The following is a 22,832-nucleotide window of genomic DNA, read 5'->3' on the forward strand; positions in this document are numbered from 1 at the left end:
GTTAACGGTGACGGGAGTGAAACGTGCGTTGCGAGCGTCCATCCCGTAACAGCGCGTGCTGCTTTGATCCCCGTAAAGATTCTTACGTAATGTGAGATTAGGTCTCCCTCCCTGCCGGACACTGGGCACAGGGTTGACCCGCCCTTTGATCAGTGGCACAAAAGATCAAATAAAATCCATGACAGCCCATGGTGCATTAATGCGAATCACAAGTGTAATGTCAGTCTTATTTTAGTAGCGGTGAACTGTCAGGAGACATCTCCGTACATTATGAGGCGCATAACTGATAAAGTTTCAAAGCCTCGCCCTCTTAGTAACATCTCACTGGATTTCGGCCATTAGGGGGCCTGGTTTTCCCTTACTCTCTGACCAGAGGTGTGGAACACTTAGACAAATTGGCAGCGCACCTATCTTTGATCATGAACCATTTCGGAAACTTTCTCTGATATTTTTATCTGGTTGTTTGGCAAGTTATTCTGATGTTTATAGCGACTTCCTAAAAAAATCTTCCAATGGCGCGTGCGGTGTTTCTTCAACAATGTCCAGCAAAAGTGTTTTTTATTTCAGGCCATTCTTTTGCAGACAAGGTTGGTGCTGGTCGGTCTCTCAAAGGAAATTCGCCTTCGAAAAAACTCAATTCGATAAAACACCAGTTCCGTTAACGGAAATTGTGTCTCGTGACAACTTTCTTACTTTATCGCCATTTTGTTCGAAGAGGATGTCGGGTACACTTCGGTCACTTTAATACACCAATTTCAGATTTATAAAAAAAACTGTTTGATGGGTAATTCATTATCCCTGAAATGAATGAACATAAATTAAAATTGTGCTTGTTTGCGCAATATTTGAACTGATTAACCCAAAATATGCAGGGACATGTCAAATACAATTCAGAGTGGGACGTTAGGTCTGAATGTGCATACAATAATCCCTCTCATTGTGGTTTGGCTGAAAAACGAAAAATTCTTTTTATTATTGAACGTGACGAAAACAGGCATTTTACACACGATTCTCGTCAATTTATTACTGGTGATTTATGATTTTTACACAATATATCTAAACAGCTTGACAACTGGTATAATAGTATTGACTCGTTTGTGTGAATATGTTGATTCCGAACTAACACGTGCGGGTAACTCCACTCATTTGATCTACCGCCGGCCCTGTGAAGGCGAAGCCAGTTTTAAATGTCAAGCATCTTTGATTGAAAACAATTTTAAGTCGTTTATATCATGTAGTCTAGTAACTATGATTTTCAAACCCGAGTCAGAAAATCGAAATTTGATGAGTCCTGCAAAAATACGAGATACGCGTTTTCCTTTTTTTTTCCTCAAGTTATATAATTATTCTGCCGCAGCCAAATGATACCAGCCGGCTGATTTCTATTAAATCTCTAATTTCGTATTCAAAATCCCCCGCTGTCAGTTTAAGTAATGCGTATTTAAATAGAAAATGTCATTATAGATTTATTTTTCGTAATTTGTCGCTGTACCAGCTCGTGACAATTACTATACGGATGCGAATAAAAGATTCCATCGCAACCAAAAATTTCTGCTCCCCGTTCGACGACCGGAAATGGTAAAAACCTGTTAAGTAGCAAAATCGCATTCGCGGACGCTGATTTCGTTTATTTACTGATTAAATCAAACAGAATCAAACAACATAGAACCTTAATTGCGACTTTGCACGCGAATAGTGTATACCAGTGTTATAAAGTGCATGATTTCCCTTCACCATCACGGATTATTAACTAAATTTGACATTTTCTTTCCGCGTTTACCTCAATTTTTCGACGTAACAAGCGCAGTAATGAGTCTAAATTGTTCCATTTTCGTAATGGCCTAAACAAACTCCGGATGTGCTTGTTCTAACATCAGCCTAGTGGATTACCTCTGAACGCCAAAGCTCCTAAAACAGGCAACTTACTCGTTGTTAACGACGCAATATTTTCAATTTAGGTCCCGTCTGTCACTTTGAGTCAAATAACATTTATAAATCATTTGATAATCCTGGTGAAAAGCCGCAATGGTAGCCCTACATCATACCTTACAGAGCTACTCACACGCTAGCCAATATTACCTGTGCATTGGCATGTGCATCGTCAGTGCAATATACATGCGAGTGAGGCAAAGGTATGATGACATGGACGTCAACATAAGTTGACATGGAGACCAAACGACATGTTGCCCGCACAAATTCAACACGGATAGTTCATGATGCAATGTGTTTCTGTCAGCATCACGAATTATTAGCCGTCTGAACTCAGATCGATCTGCAAATAAGAAAAAATCACTAACTTGTCATATTCGATCTGATCCGATGATGATAAATGTGTCATTGGTTTCCCATTGGTTGGATGCCTTTAGCATGAAATATGTTCACGTGACTCAAGGGAAGCAGCTTGGTCTACCAAGTTCCCTTGGGCATTTCCAAATCTGAAAATATTCTCCTCAAAGCGAATCAGGCACAGGCTGGGCTGGTTTGCCCAAATGTGAGCGATGATTTATCAGGAGTATACATGAACCTCGGAATGAATGATTCGTCGTACAACATGGGTGATATCAAATATTCACTCAACCTTACATGGTTTTTGTTTGTTTCAACAGATATATTGCCTATTTTATTTTTATTTCAGCAATATATATAGGGCACGTGCTATTAGTAGATTGGTTTCTGTGTTGTATCTTCTCTAAATGTCCATTTTCCTCAAGAAATATTGAAACATCAGCTTCATTTTGTCTTCATCCTTCTCATTACAGGCGAATGTTTCCCCCGTTCAAAGTGAAAATCAGCGGTCTAGACAAACGTGCCAAATACATTCTACTCATGGACATTGTTGCAGTCGACGACTGCAGGTACAAATTCCACAACAGCCGCTGGATGGTGGCAGGAAAAGCCGACCCTGAAATGCCGAAACGAATGTACATCCACCCTGACTCGCCGAGCACCGGGGAACAGTGGATGCAGAAAATGGCAACATTCCATAAATTAAAACTTACCAACAACATATCAGATAAACACGGATTTGTAAGTATATGAAGTTACCGTTCTGTCAATTCTAAGCTATGAGGCTTGATATCAATTTCAGATTTTTAAATTAGCTGTTTGTCAATTCTAAGCTATGAGGCTTTTTTATGATGGAATTTCATAAATTTAATGAATCTTTTAAATCTAAGCTATGGTACTCGAGAAAATAGATTTCAGTTTTGTAACATTATTTCTCTGTTTTTGAAATCGTAGTTTACACGAACTTGGTTGGTTTTGAAGGTGGCTTTGCGGTGAATGGTTTTTCACTGAGCATGCCGTGGTTTTGTTTCTACATGTATATAGTGTCATCTACATTTTACATGTATTGAGATTAATTTTAAGTGGATAATGCCTATACGTAATATGAAGAAAACGATAACTTCCTGCATGTTTCTGCACCTGAATATGCATTGCAGATTATCAAAATGGATCGTGAGATATATGATGTCAGAGTCGGGGACCGAATCTAATGTTGCTTGTACAAAGAGGCCCTCACCGCTAGAAATATACGCTCTAACTCTCATGTTATGATTTCCTGCTTGGGTGCCCAACATTGCTGCATAAAGGAACCCCTAGTTATGAGAGTCAAACACTCCACTTTATGAACCAAACCACAATAGCTCACGACAATACTGATAAACCTCGCCTTATCTTCTCCACAATGAAAATGCCTCTGCGAAACGTGAAGCAATTGCTCTTGAAAATTATAACTATTATCTACAATTCAAGCGGTTGGTCGAAAGACACGATATTTTGTACAAAAATACCTGGCTAAGGAACCATACGAGGCAGTCAGCGGTTGGTGCAATCCGCGGCCCCTGTCCCGGTGAAGCCCCTCGAGGCCTATGAATTGAGGAGCCTTACCAGATCATGCGCAGGAGGAACTATAGCACGACAAGTGAGGCTGTCTCCCCGCCCCGGCCATGGCCCTGGCTTTTCCCCCCAGGGTAACCAAGCGTCTTCCTGTCTGCTGCCAACTTTAATTATCTTTGTTAAAAAGGAACAATTTTGAGAGAAAAAAAATGAAGCGATTGTGACGATGATACTGTGATTCGGAGAAAGATAACGATGGATAAAAATATTATTTGTTGGTTTTTCTGGAAACGGGTAATTGTGTCCATCTTTCAAATGATTAAATAGCGGTTTGGTAGACTTGCTTTCAAATTTTGTGTTATGATACATGAACTTTCATATGCTCATGGCCGTGTGCTCAAACTGGCAGATTAAGTTTCACCACAGTTTCATTTCTTTCGTTGCCCATTGATTCTTCGAAGTTTTAATCAAAATAAACTGTTTCTTGGATGGAAATCAAGTTTCTTATTTCGATTTTGAACGATGTGATGTCATCTTACTCTTTCTAGAGACAACAATGGCATGATCTTACTCCAGTCCCAAGCAGGTGGCCGCGTATATTCAGTTTGCGCGCATGACGAAACTGGCACCAGTCATTTCCCCAGTCAAATTGACTTTGATCTCCAAACTAATGAGAATATTATATCATGGCAAGTCATTGTTTCTGCCCGCCCGGTATTTGTCTTGTTAGGGCATGATCAGTCGTTTGTGCACGTCGATGGCCGACTTGCCGCCGAAACGCCCTGTCAATTTACCCGTATTCCCAGAGGACCCACCCGCCTCTCGTCAATCGTATCATCCTACCAAGCGGGGCTCTATGCACACAAAAAGCATTAATTTTCTCAGTGTTTGCGTTGATTTTGCCGGGTAAATTCATCTAATAAGTAGTGATGACATTGAGATTAAATTAGTCAAGGTCGCTACTGGCTTTTAAGATATTTGTTTGGAATTGTTTGAACGTATGTCCCAAGTGTAATGAGATAATATGGATGGAATGTTGGAGATCTCGAAAATTCATTTTATGTTTTTCAAAAGCATCAGATCCTTTTGAGTATATACCAAAAACACCTAATTGATGATATATTTTGTGACAGATTTTTAACTTGCATAGCCTGGTTTGCCTAAGATCTGATATAATGCTGATTCCGACCAGCTGACCATTCATATCGTGCCACAAAACGTCAAATGATTAATAGAAACAGTTACATGCTAGATCTACATGTATGATGCTCTTTAGTAACACTATTTATGTAGCCAGGAAAGCGGACAGAAACTGTAACAATTCCCTTTATAGAATATGCACAGCTGTTGTCCTATGAAATTCTTTTTTCACAGGTTCGAACCAAAGGCCAGACTTGATGGCGCTACTTTACAAGTTTCGCCAATAATGTTTAATGTTGTCGTGAAAAAGAGATTGCGGGCATTCATACGTGGTCAGATGCACATGTGACATGTGTGCACGGAATTGCAGGAACCAAACAAAATTATGACGTCTTGATAATAAAATACATACATGTATGTACGAGGCCGTGACCCAAAGTCTATCCTACATATAATTAAACCGGTTTTGTACAAAAGGCCTGTTTAAATAACCCTTCAACACAGTATATTCTTCAGGGGCTTGATTCAGAGTTCTTTGACTATCAATTATTTACTGTTGTTATCATCTTACCCCCAGGAGGCCCAATCCCACATGGACTGTGCCATCTCGAAGCCTTGGCTGTCAAGGATACTCGTGTTTTTAAAAGTCAAGGGTTAGTCTGGCGGGTTGTAAGGGTATGTGGTAATTCTGTATGTTCACGTGACAACTTTGAGAGTTTTCATTTGATTAGTGTTGTCACAGAAAGATATATTAGATGCAAATTTATCTGTGAAAATACAGTTTCCACAACTCATAAGTGTTGTGTCTGTCTTTTTCATAGTTTCTCGGGTACACAATCTAGCAAGAACAATGCCTTTGTCACAAACTCCAAAATGGTATAAAAGCGAGAATAATTATTTCCTCCACGGATTAGCCAAATACTTTGATCTGCTTTCGTCGCCATGTTTGTCACCCTCCATCCAATTTTAGTCGAACCATTGTCTCGCCATTTCTGTTACTCTCTTTGAAGTTCTCTACTATGATTTGGACCCTATTACTTGGTAATTTTCTAACCTACTGTTCTGGATGATATGGCTCTAACTTGGCCAGTCACGCCCACCGATAAGGCGCCGGCTTATAGGTCTGGCTTGTCCCAACGCCCCATGAGCGGCTGGGCCTAACTTGGTGCATCGGTCCGTCTTTTAGGAACCCGCTTTACAAAAGGAGGCCACCGAATGTCTTCTTTTTATGGTAAAAACCTCATTGTATTGTTTTAATATGCCTGAAATTATAACATTTGGAGCAGGTTGAGCATTCGCCTCGTCGTTCCATTTTGTGAAATTGTAATGTTTGCCAACCACCGGAAATGCAATAATTTTGAAGTTAGCTTTTCTGATTTATCACTTAAAATCTCCACAAATTTTTTATTTTCAAGTATTGGATAGCTGCTATACAGAAACTGACTTCCTTTGAATAGTAAATGCGCAAGGTCTGACGTACGAAAAACGATTCAACTAACGCAGTCATTAGACCACCGGATACGGACACAATCCATGTGAAAAACGGAAGTGATGTCACCGCTTGCTGGTGATACTTCCTGTCTGACCTCACATTTCGCTCCATACCTCCTCCAAGCTACCATATTGTAGCTAAACCTTGACAATTTTGATCCCTAGGTTATTTGTTTTATCAATATACTTTGTTTTTGTCTTGTAAATGTCAGCGTTAACACGGCCAGTCCATTTGGTCCACTTGCTCTTACAAGTCCTGCCACAGGAAAAGTGCGCATTTGTGATGGATCACAACCCGAGTGGGAAGGCGAGTAATTCAAATAAAGCTGTGAAGATGATATTCATTGAAACTGGTGGTGAAGAAAAAAAATTCAATTTTTAGTTTTTAATTGCCTTTCTAATATATGGTTTAGGTTGTTCGTGGGTTTCGCAGCGTATTACAGCATATATGCCTTGCGCGTGGTACGCGGCGTGAATTCTTTGAGTGGAAAAAGACCTCAAAGCTTTCCATTTGTGAAAATCCTGCAATACCTTGAACAATTTTATCATTTTTCGGCTCGCCCACTACAAGGTGTGTCACGGGCTTTTACCTGTCGTTACCTTTCCTCTAACACACGGATTAGGTCTCAGTATCCAGATAATTTGATTATATTTGCGTTGTAGATCCTAACGGTAGTGTTTGATTTAAGTGACACATGTTAATGCAATTATTTTAGTCTTGTTATTAGGGGGCAAATGCACACACAATAACAGAGGCAGAAGCGCGATTTTTTTTGCAAATAACGTTAGTTCTAGGATAAGTCCATTTGATACCATCAAACACACGTCTGTTATTTTGTCTTTTTCCTCTTTTGATGCATATTTTGCTTTGATGCAAACACAGGAGAGTCCTATATCATTTTTATCACGCATCAGTAAAAGTCTGAAACGAATCTTCTCGACGATTTTTCAGAGCTGAAGTTTTCTGGTCCAGCTTCATTACAAGAACTAAATTCAGTGTGTCTATAAGTTCGTGACTGCATTGATATCAGGACGTCATGTACATGTAATCTCATTTTAGAAAAAATGCCACTGTCTGATTGCGATGTTTTTTTTTTTATTGGTACATGTATGTACGGAATGAACTCGGGGACACGCATAACACGTAGGGCTACTTGTTTTAAACAGCAGTACATTTTAAGTGATTTCAAATGGTTAATGACTAAAGGGTAAATTTAATCACTCTATAATCTCCGACGATTAGAGAGCGTCGTCTAGCAAGAAATCGCGGTTAACCCGTGACCATGTTTATGTTAATGTCCAGCCATTGTTAAATTGCCGTCTGCGAATTTCATAATGGCGGCGTCTATTGATCCCCTGTAGTTATGACGGGTGAAATAATGATGGAAATGACAAAGTAGTACTTGTCAATATGTGGTTGCATGAAGACAAATTGCACATGATTATGATGACATCTCGTCCAAGCTGCACTCAAGGCGGCAATTTTTATATACTTATCTCAATTGTATTTTGTGAAATGTTAACTGGAAGAATATAACCAAACCTCTATTTAACACTTAACAGTGATTTGAACATCAATTTTTCACGTGCGTTTCCAACTTGCAAACCAATTAATTAATTCAGAGGGTATCAGATGAAATGAACCCAAAATAGGTCTGATAACAAATGGTGTGTGATCCTTAAAAGTGTGTCATCAATCGGACATAAAAAAGTCCGTGACATCTTTATCAGGAAATTATTCGCTACGATTGTTTATCTACAATTGAAATCGGTGATTCCTTGGTGATGCAGAGAATTTCATATCGCGAAAATTGTTTTGAAGTTCAAAACGACATATGAAATATTCCATTCGTTCGTATCGCATCTGAAGGAAAAGATGATTTCGATAAACGGGGGATGCGCGATTTGTCCTTTGAAATGTTTCGGCGTTGTGACCGCCCTGGGCAGGTAACATGGTGCAGCGTCTTCCCCACCCACCTTAGTGGAAGTCCTGGTACGGTATCGCCAGAAAGATTATCGAAAAACCATATGTTCCTCCGATCCAATGAAACTGATAATTGAAAAAGTTAAAGTGATTGAGAGATGTGTCTCATTTCTATCTCTTGTTGTCGATCTAGTTTGTCACGGGAAAATTGGTCGACTTGGTGGATCACCTCAATGCCTTTGAAGTTGATATTGGACGGTGGGGTAACCTTCTTTGACCCATGCACGCTAGAAAAATTTCAATTTTCTTACAAAATTAAGACGTACGTTTATTGGTGTTTTTCCTTCTTACGCCTTTGATTAGGTGCTGGGTGTGGATCGAGCTGCCTTTGAAGTCGGGAGATGTATCTGTAATTTGTATCATCGCTGCACAGTTCTGTCTTTGCGGTTATTAGTCCCTCAGATAGAGACACGGGATTTGCCACTAACATAAGTAAGATTAGGCAAACCGTCCAATGTTCTTACAGGCAATCTGCAATCTTCATCCCCGGAGCTAGATAAGAAGAAATGATATTCATCTTCTATCACAGATAATGTGGAAATATCGTTTTAGTTGCAGCTTACTTTTATATCAGAACAGCTTAATTCTCGCCGGTATTAGTTTTCTATAGCGGTGCAGCTTTCAATATTAATGTCACCGGGATAAGATCTCATATTTCGTTCATTTTTTTTCTCTTTCATCGTCAGTTATTTTCTTTCTTTCTTGAAAATGTCGTCGTGCGATAAGAGATACTTTCGCAGTTTATGTATACATGTAGTTATAAATCTCATTGAAATTTTAATTCAGTACCTTATATTAACTATTCCTCTAATTCTTATCATTTGATTAGCAAATTTTGTATTTCGACAAATTGAAAGCAGTAAACGACTTTGATTTGAACTTCCATGAGAAAACTTCCTTTTGATTTTGTTTGAACAGCCCAACAGACAATTTCGTTTAAAAAAATTATTTTCACCAATCCAAAAAATTCATTTCCGTCGTATTCTAATATTTAAAATTAAAATCTACATATGAATTTAAAACATAATTCATGACGCTCCAGTGTTCTTTTGTGTTTACAGCCATCCGACCAATTTAAGAGCTACACTCTTGGCTGCCAGTACCACATGACATGCGAGCGGTGTATGCAAATGAAGCTCAAGAAGCTCATTTTGCATGAGGTGACAGTTTCAAATCAATGAAGATCATTATTCTGACAAAGGCTGCGGCAATTTGCAAGAAATCGAGGCGTATAAAAATGATCCTTGTAATGTAACGGCGCTTGATACACTAAGCGTGGCTGTTCATATTTTTTGTTTTATTTCACCGCGACCGCGACTATTTCTCGAAAGGTATTCGGAAACTGATTGGTGCATGAAACATATGCAAATAATATTTCAAAGATTTGTGATATTTCTAGCCGAAATTATTTGTTTTGGGCCAACACGCATGTGGTCTTGATGACCATTGGAAGAAACGGAAATCAGCGGGAGCTGTTCACTGTCATGATGTACCGATGTAGAATTCAGAAAGAGGGCTTCCTGCATGGTTGCCTTTAAAAAGAAAAATTTGGACCTTCCCATCTTGGAAATCACGAAGATGTAGCTATTACTAAAGTATGCGTCATTCCAGTATAATTCCACCTTTTCCCACCTCCCACTTGGAGATTTGCGTAATAATGCACCGGTGAGAACAATACACCGGGTGGTTCACTGATTGATAAATTACTGAGTATTGATTGAAGCATGCCGATTTCTGCCCGAGTGATGCCGGATAAAGGAGCAGACGACTGGGATTTTTACCTTCTGCTTCAAACCCTGGTAGCAGGCGATGAATCAGAAAGGAACCTGGCTGCGCGGCCAAGTCAAGGTGTGTCTTCAGCGTTACCTAAGTGTCTCTTACGTACGTGTGAGCAATTTGGCCAGATCAGAAGTCACAATGTACATCGCACAAACCTTTGTTTGCAATAAGGTTGCGAACGACGACGCCATTCTCAAAAAATTCTCTCGCAGTTTACTCTAGATGTCGAGCCTTCGAGCAAGAGATTCGATCATTCGCCTTACCTTTGAAAGTAATCATATCAACATTAGCCACTATCGGTAGGTGTGGCCTCAGTGTCACTTACACCGCATTAACATGTTCGATCGATCGGCTCCATCAAGGAAACAATAAAGATGATGAATTTGTAAGCTGGCGTCAGAAGGATGGCCATTTTCTCAGCCTTGTCTCAAGATGAAGTGGTCATGTTGGCGAACGTTTCAAGTCGTCGATGTACAAGGGTAGCTCCTTCACTATGTCTGCATTTAAAGAGAACATGAAACTTGTCCTCAATGGCCCCCTAATGGTCGATGCAAGACTAGCAATTCATTACATCTTGGCGGAACTTTTGGTAGTTAGGGCAACGGCTTCTTGACTTAGGATCGGTCCTCTCCTAAATGTCTGATCTGGAATAGGAACCTCGAGTGACTAATGGCACTGTCTCGCTTGATTTTCCCAGGGATCTTGTCGATTTACATCGTTAGAGTGAAGACTTCGTACTATCTGGTGTTGAGTTTCTACTTGGAAGCTACCGAGGGGTTGCATCTTTCGCTAATGGTGATGTAATGACGTATATACTCTCTGGTCTTGAGGATAACAACTTCTAGTAGTAGCATATTGACGAAACATTACACTGATGGTGAAGTACTGAGATACTAAAACTAATCTGCTCAGAAGTCACCCTGGCCAACGCCATTTAGGGAGAGATTTGTTTGCCATACCATCATGTGATATTTAGCTAAAATGGCCGACTGTTCAAATTGCGGCGGTTAGCTGTTATTGGTGAACGTGCTAAATGTTATTGACAAATTGCATATCAATAGAGGAGCAATGACAGCTTCATGCTTGCGTTCCCACCCAGTATCCGTCTACCAGCACCTAATCCATCTACCAGTGGCGAAAAATCGACAATCCATCAAGTCTGGTGTTCCTTTTATCAACAGATTGGGAATCATTGGAGTATTTGCAGCTTACCGCGACAACTAATCAAATCGAGGAAATTATGCTCTGATTTGTTGGATGAAAAATTACAGCTGCTAGAATTTGCAATATTGGCAAGTTCAATCTCTCCTGTCATTGTGATGAGCTGATGACATTATTTGAGTATGCTTATGATGTGGTACAAAATATTTCTTGTGTTCTTATATATAATTAGGATATACCAACGTTATGGTATCGAGTATTCTAAAGTGCTATTTTTTCAACAATGCAATCATACTAATGACGTGGTCTTCTTCCCTTCAAAAGAAAATTACGGCGCGACTTTCTCTTCAAAGGCCTTATTTTTCAGAAAGAGTCAGGAGCACCAAAAGACCCTATAGAAGGTCCCTGCACCCCTTGAATTGAGTTATTTGATGAAATTGGTAGCTAAATGTTTCAGTGTGGGCTGTTGATCAATCTGACAATCATCTGATTTTTGATTTTTTCATCATTCTGATACGGTACAACCAGGAAGTTTCGGCAGTCAACATACATGTAACATCTTTGTTGGATTTGAAAACATCTAACCTCGGTGCATAGACTTTGAGAATCATCACAATAAATGCGTAGATACATAAAATCATTTGGTATATTTATTTTTGCACCTTTCCCGTTTCTCTGTAGGAGATGGTGCAAGGCTCACTTATGTACGGGACACAGGTTATATCATCGCCAAAAGTAAGTTTTTACCTCATCTTATGCAGCTTCCACTGGAATAACCTACTTAGTATAGTCTGCCTTGGTTAGCAATTAGAAAACGCTTGGAAAATGCTTTAGAAATTCAGGATTACTTAGAACTTTACTCTGACAACGTCTGAGTCAAACCTGGGATTTTTTAATGCAAGAATGAAATTCAATTGGGAATTTTCAAAAATGGGCCAATTTCATTGTTGATAACAAAGGCTCTTGTTCTTGAGTTTGATGCTTGTGTTTTGATTGTGTAGATTTGACGATAACTATCGAATGTTTTGGAGAAGTTGCTAACTTGTGACAGACATCCTAATAACAACTCCTGGAAATAAATAACCAACCTCACAATATTTTCTGTGTGATATCCACCATAACCTCCACGCTTGCTTTGTAGTATTTTGAAGGATCCTGTGAATCCCCTTTCTTGTGAAATCACATTAACCTGCATTACCTTATTTCTAACAACAACACATGCACAACACGTTTTTGAAACACCAAATAACAAATTTGCAAATACCTGTATTGTGTAAAGTTATTTTACAGATTCTAGATTTGATTTGAAGTAAATCAAAAAGGAAAAGATTAGAAGAAAACCAGAAAAGTGAAAATCCACTCTAGTTGCAGAAAGTATACCTTTCATTGACAGTGCTAGTTTTTTTTGGTTTTTTTAGATAACTTTTTGTACCAACGCTATTCAGCTCAAGAGACCATCTCACAAAATACTTCTAATACTGACTGGTGCCCGGCTTGAGTCTCGCCGCCATCCTCGCGAGAGTTGACTCCAGAGCTGTTACAGTCGTCTGCCAAAAGGATTGTAAACACACGGGGGGCCTACTCAAGTCAAATCCTCTAAAGCCAATGTTATTTTGGCTGCGCCATTAAGGCTTACGATGGTGATACTAAGAAGCCTTCACTACTCATGTCAATTTCCTTGGTAAATAGACAAGAATTGTAGGCAGCAGAACTGATGATCCGCTGGGTACAAGTAATTCCTTCAAATTGTCCGGCCATCGGTTGTGTTTTGCTGTTCCCAAATCTTGGTCTTAATCAATCATGAATTAAGAACGATAGAATTATTTGATGGCTGTAACCGAATATGCCAACATTTGAATAAGTCGTTGAAAGCGTTCTTTGTAAAGCTAATAAAAAGTAGCAGAAGAGATGATAACACTGTTCGCAGTCGTCTGCGCTAAGCTATGGTGTCGTCTGCTGACGCCCATGCCTCTGTGGAAGACGTGCGAAAAAGCTTTGAATATTCAGCTGAACTTTAAGACCGGAGATGAGATTTCGTGACAAGCGCTGGGTGCTCTCCACACTAGGCCAGACCCGGCGGCACCAGGGCGACCATTCCTCCCTTGTTCAAGGAAGGACGTGCGATGCCATTTTGAGATAAAAATACGACACACTTGCGTTTGACGTTTTGACAATCTCGGCTCCTCTTAGCCATTTCACACAGGCTTTGTCATACCATGTATAGTAAATGAGTTCACTGAAAGCTTTAGGGACAAGATTTGTTTCTTTAGTTCTTTAATGGCGTCCGTTTGAATTTTCTGTGCAAATTTAAATGGCGTCTCCCCCGAGACTAGCGTCATCATGGCCGGTCTCACCGCCTGATTAGTGAATTAGCATTAATTAACGTGATCTAAGTTGGCTGTCTTTGTGCGGGTGATCAAGACAGAACGTGGTGATGAAGAAAATGATTGAGTTAGCGCTGGTTTCACAGGATTGCAGGCTCCTCGGCAATGGGCTTGGAGGTGGCGAAGGATCAGGTGACATAAGTTCCCTTTTGACGATCCTTTGAAATAATCAGCCACATTTTCATCAAAACGCCATTTCATAAACAATGGAATTTTGGAGTGCAAAATGTGTATGGCATGAATGGTCCAAATTTGTTACATTTGTAAAAAGGATTGATGAAGTTTCTGGATCAGTTGATTTTTTCAAGTGCATGTACATGTACAACCGAAATTCTCGAAATAATAGGCATCAAATCAAAATATCAAGCCGTTTTAAAATACATCATGACAACCTTTTCGCACGATGATTGCCAGCAAACGACATTCTCAGAACTCCCGTTCATGCTCCTTCTTTAGCGAAAATGACTTTCTGTTTCAAGTTTCTAACAGTTCACCTTTACAATTTCAATTTTCGTGAAGGCGCCCTCAGTTTTCAGTGTTAAAGTTCAATTTTATTCGAGAAGTAACTCTCTTAGCCTTTGTTCATTTCACAAGTGCAATTTTACTCGCCTACAAATTTTAAATCCCTCTTTGTTCATAATTTGATATTGTTTTGCTACTTCCGACCCTGAAAGCTTAATAGCTCAGTTAAAGCTCTGAGAGTCCTCCAGGTTTTGACGTTGTTCCTGTTAAGAGTTGAAACAAAAAGATGTTGATGTATTTTGCGAGTTCTAGCCTCGCGCTGTTATTGCTTCTAGTATTATAATAATCTGTTTAGTTACGTCTCAGTTGGTTTTCTGAATAATATCGCTTTGTGGATGTTTTTTAAGCGGATGACAAGAGAAGGAAGAGTAAAATTGGCAATAAACGCTGGAGAAAATTGAATTTAAAAAAGTCACTGCGTAGAATCAATCGTGAAGAATGAATTAAGTCAGAAGCTGAACTGAGATTTTCCCGGGGAATGGATTATAGTAATCTCCATGAGACAATGCACCGCTCTGCTCTCTTTTGAGACTCTCACCCCTTGACTTGTCAGAACACTCAAAAAACATCAGTCCATCATCGCCTCCGCTTAAGCTTCTAAAACGTTTTCCGTGTGCACAACACAAACTCTGATATTTTCAAGAAATTTTCGATGTGATATCCATTAACTTTTTCACCAAGATCAAAATTGAATTTTTGCGCCTCTCTAATGTCAGTCTAGTTCGAAGGGGGTAAATGATACAAAGACAGAAGTTTGTGACTGCTTCTAATCCGTGCTTGATTTGTCAGCTATTGAGTAAGAAACCTGTAACAGGGGCAGGTATTAAATCTTCTTTGTTCTTTGTCGACTTCGTTCTCTAAAACTTTTGAAGGCGTTCTGATACATGTATCTTTGGAAGAACTTTGTTAATGTTGCAAACTAGTGAAAAATTACACTATCAGAAAAAACAGCATTTCAACCAAATATCATCTGGATTGTACCGGGTTATTTACAACATACATTCGTATACTAGTGGGTCGAAATCACAGGCTGGACACAGCGATATAGTGCATGTGGTAGCACATCAAAACCTAGAAAAACATAATCATATCTGATTAGCTCCAACACTATTCAGAATTATGAAGCATTACGAAATTAGGTTTCAATTTTAGCTCTTTACACATACAGTTGTGATAAATTGATTAATCACTTTTTTGTAATGACTACATATCTATTTGACCCATTGGTTTAACAGGACAGTGGATATGAGAATCTGATTGGGGTCGAAGTCATGAAAAATGCAGACACGTTCCGTTGGTCCCGTTGCTCTTGCGTTGGAACTACAATGCACTAATGAACTGCCTTACATGTACATCGACAGTGCATGCACTGAGTGGCCTGTTCAACGGAATCTGAATCTAAAGCAAATACAGATGCACTAAGATAGACTATCGCCTGTCAAAGCCTATCCGGCCAGAAACATCAAGAATTTCCCTGGCCCTCAGGCTTGACATGCTTGAGTTAAAGCATCTACAACACACAGTGCCTTAGCCTCAATACTCCTTCTGTACCTCTTCCCAAGAAATCATAGTCTGTTTAGTGTTTAACTTCCGCCGTCTCATGAGAACAATCCATCGCCTTCCTTCTGGAATCCGATAGCAAAGGTTTCAAGAGGTTCAGTTTTTCTTTCCAATTGATCTCGGGGAGAAGGGCTGAAACACTGAGATAAGTGCCGCCTCCGTCACGTCGGTGTGCTTCCAACTGTCGATTGCTTAATTGATTCGCTTTCACACTTGATTTAGTATGAGAAGGTCTTGAAAATTAATACTTTTGAAATATTAAACGTCACCCGCGTTCGATTCTCTAAGGAGAACTTGTCAACCAGCTGGCTTGATGTTTAAATGGGAAGTTTGCTAATTGAAAGGTACACGTATTTGATCGTGCAAAGCAAGCGTTTACTCAAAATCAAAGAAGTAGCATATATATTTGTGTCCTTTTCGAAGTGTTCTGAATATGATTCTAGAACTGATGGTTTATACATGTACATGAACCTGTGAACCCTGTTTTAAGGGACGGGGTAGAATTATGTTCAGACGGTAGTAAAAAAAGTTCCTTTGAAGTGAGTAGATTGTGTTGTTACGCAGCGCCAACGTGTTTGGTGTTTTTCTCAAGCGGCATGTAAGAATCCTACGATTTGAACAAAAGTGTTGACGAGGCAACTGAGACTTGGCTATAATCGCTCAAACCGAGACCACAACAGCCGGCAGAGATCACACACTGTCCGAGAAAACTCGGGACAACAACCAGCATAAGTGTGGTAAACGCATTCAAGACATGTCACCAAGTAACATTTGTAACGAGACGGAAATTTCACAATTAGGTCTGCGGCCTCGTCAAAATCTTCTTGAACACTGATCTATCCGATAATGGAGGGTATGGTTGTTATTGTCGTCGATATATAGGTCGGCTTCCGTTTGGACCGCGACCCGAATGAATACAAATTCATTTCTCATTTCTCTTTTTTTTTAAACCTGACCATTTGAATCAGATTTTAATCCCAATGGTTACAATCATTTGAGGCTGTCCTAACCTAAGCAATTACACTTATGACACGATCCGTATGCCTCAATCAAAAAATGATCAAGCAAACTGGTATTGCTGTTAATTTCTCATTTGCAATTAGAACCTAAATGTTTCTACACAATGCATGTCAACATGCGAAATTACCACCGAATGAGAGCATTAACAGAGTGATTTTGTTGCAATGATACTTAATGTGTGTAAACATATTTACTTGTGTACACATCAGTCTGTTTGATACTTGGATGAAAGACCATCAAATTAATTCACTGATTGAGAAAATGGGAGAGCGAATTTTAGTGTCATTTTCTATATTGCTATGATTCGGCGTCGAGCGTGATTTGCTGGCGCTCTGGCAATAGACTTTACTGAGTTCAGTCTGGGCACAGTGGTGTGAATTGTTGATGAAAAGTTCAAGGTCATTATCAATTGCAAGTTCAAAGTTTGTCGGCAGCACTGTCATGTTGATAATAGGGGAGAATATGCAACTGCTGTGGGGTCGTGCTGTTCTTCAAAATGAGGCTTGATATAGCAACCTAGGTGTCTCTTATGTGCCTTTGAACTTAATTCGGCCACACCTTATTTTTAAAAACATTGCAACCGTAGCAAAAAGCTTCTTTTCCACAAACTGCAAAGAATACATTGAGTGAACCATTCAGGGAAATTTAGGAGAGGTTATTTTGGAACATTTCCCAGGACAGCAATGCACCGTTTAACCAGTCAGGCCTCCTTCAAAGATCTCCTCCGCACTTTGATAAGTTCTAGAGCACCGCTCTTCATCTTAATTGGCCCTGAGATATCAAAGCCAACTTTAAAGTGGAACATATCACCGAAAATGCTGATAAACAGCAAAATTAGCATGATTGTTTCTTATTTAATAAACCTCAAGTGACTTGTAGCAAGTGCATGAACTGTTTCTTTGCTTGTGATGATATCTTATGGCCGGTGACCAACAATATATCAAACAGTAATGCAGTTATCATCGCACTTCCGACTTCAAAGTAATCTACCATTCAGCAATATGGCCTGTACTTCGTGTAGTCTTAACAGTGCAATCTGAGTAATTTGGAGGTCAATTGTCAAATCTAATGGTTATCGTGTCAGTATGAAGACTTCTCTTTCTTCTAACGTATCTTCCGGCCGATCTGACATGCTTGTCTAAGAAAATAAAAGGTCCAACGAAGCCTGAGTGTGGTTAGCAACTTGGCAGCCATTTTGAAATGAGATATCGCCCAGTGTGTGTCGCCACCGTTACTACTTCTGGTTATCTAAACCATGACGACCATCTGTTTTGTGATCGTTTGGTTGACGGTGGTGTTGCTCTCAGATCCTGAATTCGAAAGGCCTGAATGTAGGGCTGACGCCACTAGAAGCTGCAAACAGTGTATTTGAAGTAATAAAACCTTGCATTAGGAGACACAGCGTGACGGGAAACCTGACATTTCGCAACCGACAATGGTGTACATACGGCGCCGTCAGATGAAGCCCAATAAAATATATAACGTGCAACCAAGGCAATAAGCTGTGTGTGGCTGATGTTGAAAGTGCCATAGTTTTTATAGATTTCGGAATCAGGGGCCATGCCATTCGCCATTTTATTATGTATAATCTATAACAGAGTGTGCATGCAAACCATCATAAGGATTCAGGCGAATATTAGCAAGTACACTTTCTGGTACATGTAACTCGAGGAGGTGAAAATCAAATATGTAACAGGGTGTCAAGCGCTGAGAACCTAAAAGGTTGGAAGGCTCATAGTAAACAAATGCTATTTGTTATAGTTATAGCTTTTTCATTTGTAGCCCGAACACTGATTTACGCATCTTTCATTACTTATCCGGTGGGACGCGAATTTAACAACCAAATGACATTTTGTGATACTTTGATATACGTAATCAGACCTATTAATGGGTGGACACTCGTATGTTTTGTATACCAAGGTGCGTGTTTTTTTCTCCTCGATCATGAATAATCAACTGATGTTATAAATCCTCACTTATCGCATGAAATGTGTGTCATAGATCAGTAGCCGTCGTAGATTACGGGTTATATCACACTTGGCGCGTGAGGTTGTGAAGATGAAATCAAAGGGAGAATCAGAGCAATACATTTCTCTTTTTTCTGGCCAGATTTATAACAATGGCATCAATGTAAAGACTGATTTATTGTCAATATCACGGAGTTACATACATATCCATGTATTATCTATTGAACACGACAAACAGTATATTAGTAAGCATCAGGGCGGAACGTATTGCCGCTTTCCGAGATGTGTGGTTTTTTTCAAGCAGGCATAAATTTGTCATCGCTTTCTATACTTGGTTCGTTGTAAAGGCTCGCGCTCTGTTTTCCAACAATGTGATTGGTGAAAATACCGAAGGCACAAGGATTTCCGTTACACTTGTACAAATTTATCAGCTGAAAGCTTGAGTTTTTTTATCTGCATGTCTGATCCAATTCCTCTTGTCTCTCATTAATGCCTTCCTGGATCTAAAACCTTTCTATACTTACAATGTATACATTATCCTTTGGCTCATCCTTCATATCCGCAAGAGAAAATCTATTCAAAACATTGCTTATAATGTGTCAATAAGTTCGTATGCGCTTATAAGTTATTGCCGATAATGAAAATGTATAGATTTATAAAGGTGCCAATAGGTTGCTGTTATCTACATGTATTCACGGGCGCTGCTGATAATTATGGCTTCGTTAATTGAACATTTATGACTTCAGTAATAAATCAGTCACTGCATCATAGAACTTCCAATTGAACGTTTTGTGGTGATGTCATGAGCAATGAGACAGTTCATCAATACAATAGACAGCTTGATGAATGTAGGTCTCGCCATACTCCCAAATGTTAGTGTACATGTATTTTGATATACAGTATACATGTACATAGCGTCATAGTTTTAATTATTGCGGAATATTTGGTGTTTAAAACATGACAATGGAGTACTGGATTTTACATGTTTCCAAGGTAAAATCGAATCCTTTTTTGTATGTATATGTACATTCATTTTGTTGAAGCATGCATTGTATGACATATCTTTTCATAATTTTATTCAGAATTTTCAAAAGGAAGTTCAATCTGAGCGATGTCATGTTGATCAAATACATATTCCAAGTGGAACCATATACATGTGCTTATCACATGTATGTCTACTGAAAAGATGTTATGACTTTTGGTATTCCTTTGCTTTCAATGCTTAGTCTCCTGGGCGTCATGTTTGGCGTCTGCGTTAATTAACCATGGAGGACAGGTAGCGGAACCCGAGCGTTCGGCATGCCAACCCCGTTACTTCTTCTCACCCAATATGCTAAAGACTAGAAAAACCATCTCACCCATCGAATACTGTTCAATTACGTACTTTTCCGTACACGTTCCGACTCATACTGTGCGTAAAATTTCATCAAAGTAGAACTGGCGTAAATCATATTAAGATATTGTAGTTTCGTCTCGTTAGCGCCATGATGAATGAGCTAGGCACACCGACGACACGTTAAGAGCCGAAGGTGCTAACTTCTGCCAAGGAATGGCTTGAAATGTCGACACCATTCTGTAACTAAATCATCGACGCCTACCGCACGGCTGTTGATTTCTTGCATTCGAAATCGGAAACTGAAAAAGTTGACCTACTCTACTGAGACATGCACCATAGTTTGTTCAGAATATCGTAGCAACTTCGAAATTAAAAACAATACATAACTTATCTATAAACAGAATGCTTTTCCTTCATCCCTTCAGTGCGTTTTTTTTCTGACGATAAAATGTATGAAGTAATTGTTGACAATAATGTCTCTTGCTCAGGAACCAGAAAGTAGACTGGACGAATTTCTTTACAAAATAACTACAATGTAGCGGCAGTCTAGATGGTTTATACTCAAGTCTTTTTAGTTGTAAAATTGGTAATTTACATGTCCTAAAAGGATAGGAAAGGATGCAGTACGATGATGATAATGATCAGAACATCCATTTACTAGAAAAAAATTATTTTGAGCAAAGCTTTTGTCTTTTTGTGTTAACCTCTGCCGAGATCTCGGTTGAACAAGACTTGCGACGCCAAATCGCTGTGTAGGCAAAATATATCACGCGCTTGGTAATTGAAATTGTCCCCGTCCCGCTCTCTGCCGTTAAATACGGGGTGTAGTCTTCCGCCGTCGTGTCAAATTGAATTAGAAATAATCCACAAAGAACTTTTAAATGCCAGTTCAATTTTGAGGAAATTATAAGGTGGATTTCATCGTGAGTTGCGTTCATTTTGTCACTGGGCAAAAACAAAGAAGTTTCCAACACACCTTGCCGAGTTTCTCCACCTTGTATGCAACAATTATGCAAATCCTGATCAAAGTCGAGCCAGCTTTGTCCTATCTTTGATGCAGTTATACGCCGGGGAAAGGATATTAACTGGGCGTGTTTGGTATCAGGTTAGGGCTTTTTTATCCACCACCAAGCCCTAGTTTCCCATCATAGATAATTTTCTTCCGCCAAAACCAATAATGCTTTGGTATATCAAAGCCACCGCTTAATTCGAGAAAGACAGCACCCCTGCGCTTTTATCAACTCTCACCCGGTTTATTTTGGGAGACGCGATTGAGCGGCTGCAGCGTCTTTCGTAAGAAAGTGTAGCATTAATGAGGGTGTTTTCACGGTGTCGCGGAGATCCAGGGCTTTCAAACTGGCCGCAATTTTTAAAATGCAATTAAGATTCAAAGGTTAGGTAACGAGAGAGTAACTGAGAATACCGCCATGCTGCTTAAACGAACAAAGCGGCATATGGCAGTTTGATAGATTTTGATTCCGCTTAGTTTTACTGCTGGCGGGAACAATGGTTGATTCAAGTTAGTCTGTAACTAAAATTTTGATATGTTGTTTTATTGAAGAGACTAATGCATCTACATTTGTATATCAACAATACTCCAGAGTTTTTACTTGCGATGCGATGCAATTACTTGTGCTGCATGAAAAAGATTTAAACCACTTGTCTTCCGACCATGCTGTACGTTTCTCAGTTTGAACAATAAAATCCTTAGATTTTTGGCGTCTTCAACAAAGTAGACCTAAAGATAGCTTCTGACGGCTAAAAATGGAATTATTTCCAATGCATGAAGTCTAACACCTATTTTTTCTTCCTGCATTTTGACGTATTAAACGCAGTTGTAATTCATTTGAATGTGTAACGATATAGACGGGTGAAATAGCTGTCGGTTGTATGGCACCGTTTTGTCTCAGCGACACATACCCTGTCAGCAGGCCTACGGGCTATTATGTGGGAGGTGAGGACCAGAGAGTAGATAACCCATTCAACAATATCAAAGTTGCTTGACAGATTTGAAAAATTCGTCACAAAAGACCTGGTGAATTTAGAAAAGATTTTTGAGTAAGATGATGATTTCGATCTCTCTGGCGAAAGACGGTATTGAAGGTTCGGCACCGAAGCGCGGCGCTGGGGCCAAACTTGGGCAGACAGGCGCCACTGTTGTTATAAGGCATTCGGCCTTTTTTCATAGGTCTCTGCACCATAAGTTATACTGAATACACACAGCGATGAATCCCCGTCTTCTGACAATAGGGATATCATTTGATTCTCTTGCCTGCAGGAACGACGATTTACTAAGGGGTATATCATGATCTCCGACTTCATTTCACAATGGTGGGGAGACATTGGTATGGTAGCTTTGTGTCGAGAAAGACTGGTTTGCATGGTAAGAGGGCGGGGAGAGGACTCCCGAGAAGAATACCTTTCCCCCCAGGAACACCTCGTCGAAAAGCTTGGCGTTATTGAGACTCATAACAAAGCTTTGACCATTGAGGTATTTACGAAATCCGTGCTTCAACGGGATGCATATGGCCTGCTTTAATGATCCCCACAATAAGGGAGGTCCCCGTGTTTGTAAATCGTTTATTTGCGCTTTCAAACCGAATGAATGTTGAAAGTTTCCAAATCCGTTACAATATTATGCTGATAAC

The 22,832-nt window shown here is 39.6% G+C and overlaps 1 protein-coding gene across 3 annotated transcripts in view; it reads left to right on the top strand.

Annotated features, from left to right (window-relative positions):
- Positions 1-22,832, top strand: part of LOC135502883 (T-box transcription factor TBX2-like) — a 79,954-nt gene that overhangs the window by 37,239 nt on the left and 19,883 nt on the right. For 2 of the 3 annotated variants that reach the window (XM_064796072.1, XM_064796061.1), the window contains 2 exons: positions 2,760-3,027; positions 12,077-12,130. In XM_064796072.1, the coding sequence (XP_064652142.1) occupies positions 2,760-3,027; positions 12,077-12,130 (322 nt within the window). The remainder of the gene's footprint in view (positions 1-2,759; positions 3,028-12,076; positions 12,131-22,832) is intronic. The other variant, XM_064796081.1, reaches the window with a different exon arrangement.

This window comes from Lineus longissimus, chromosome 2, assembly GCF_910592395.1.
Source record: "Lineus longissimus chromosome 2, tnLinLong1.2, whole genome shotgun sequence".
In the NCBI taxonomy this organism is placed as follows: domain Eukaryota; kingdom Metazoa; phylum Nemertea; class Pilidiophora; order Heteronemertea; family Lineidae; genus Lineus; species Lineus longissimus.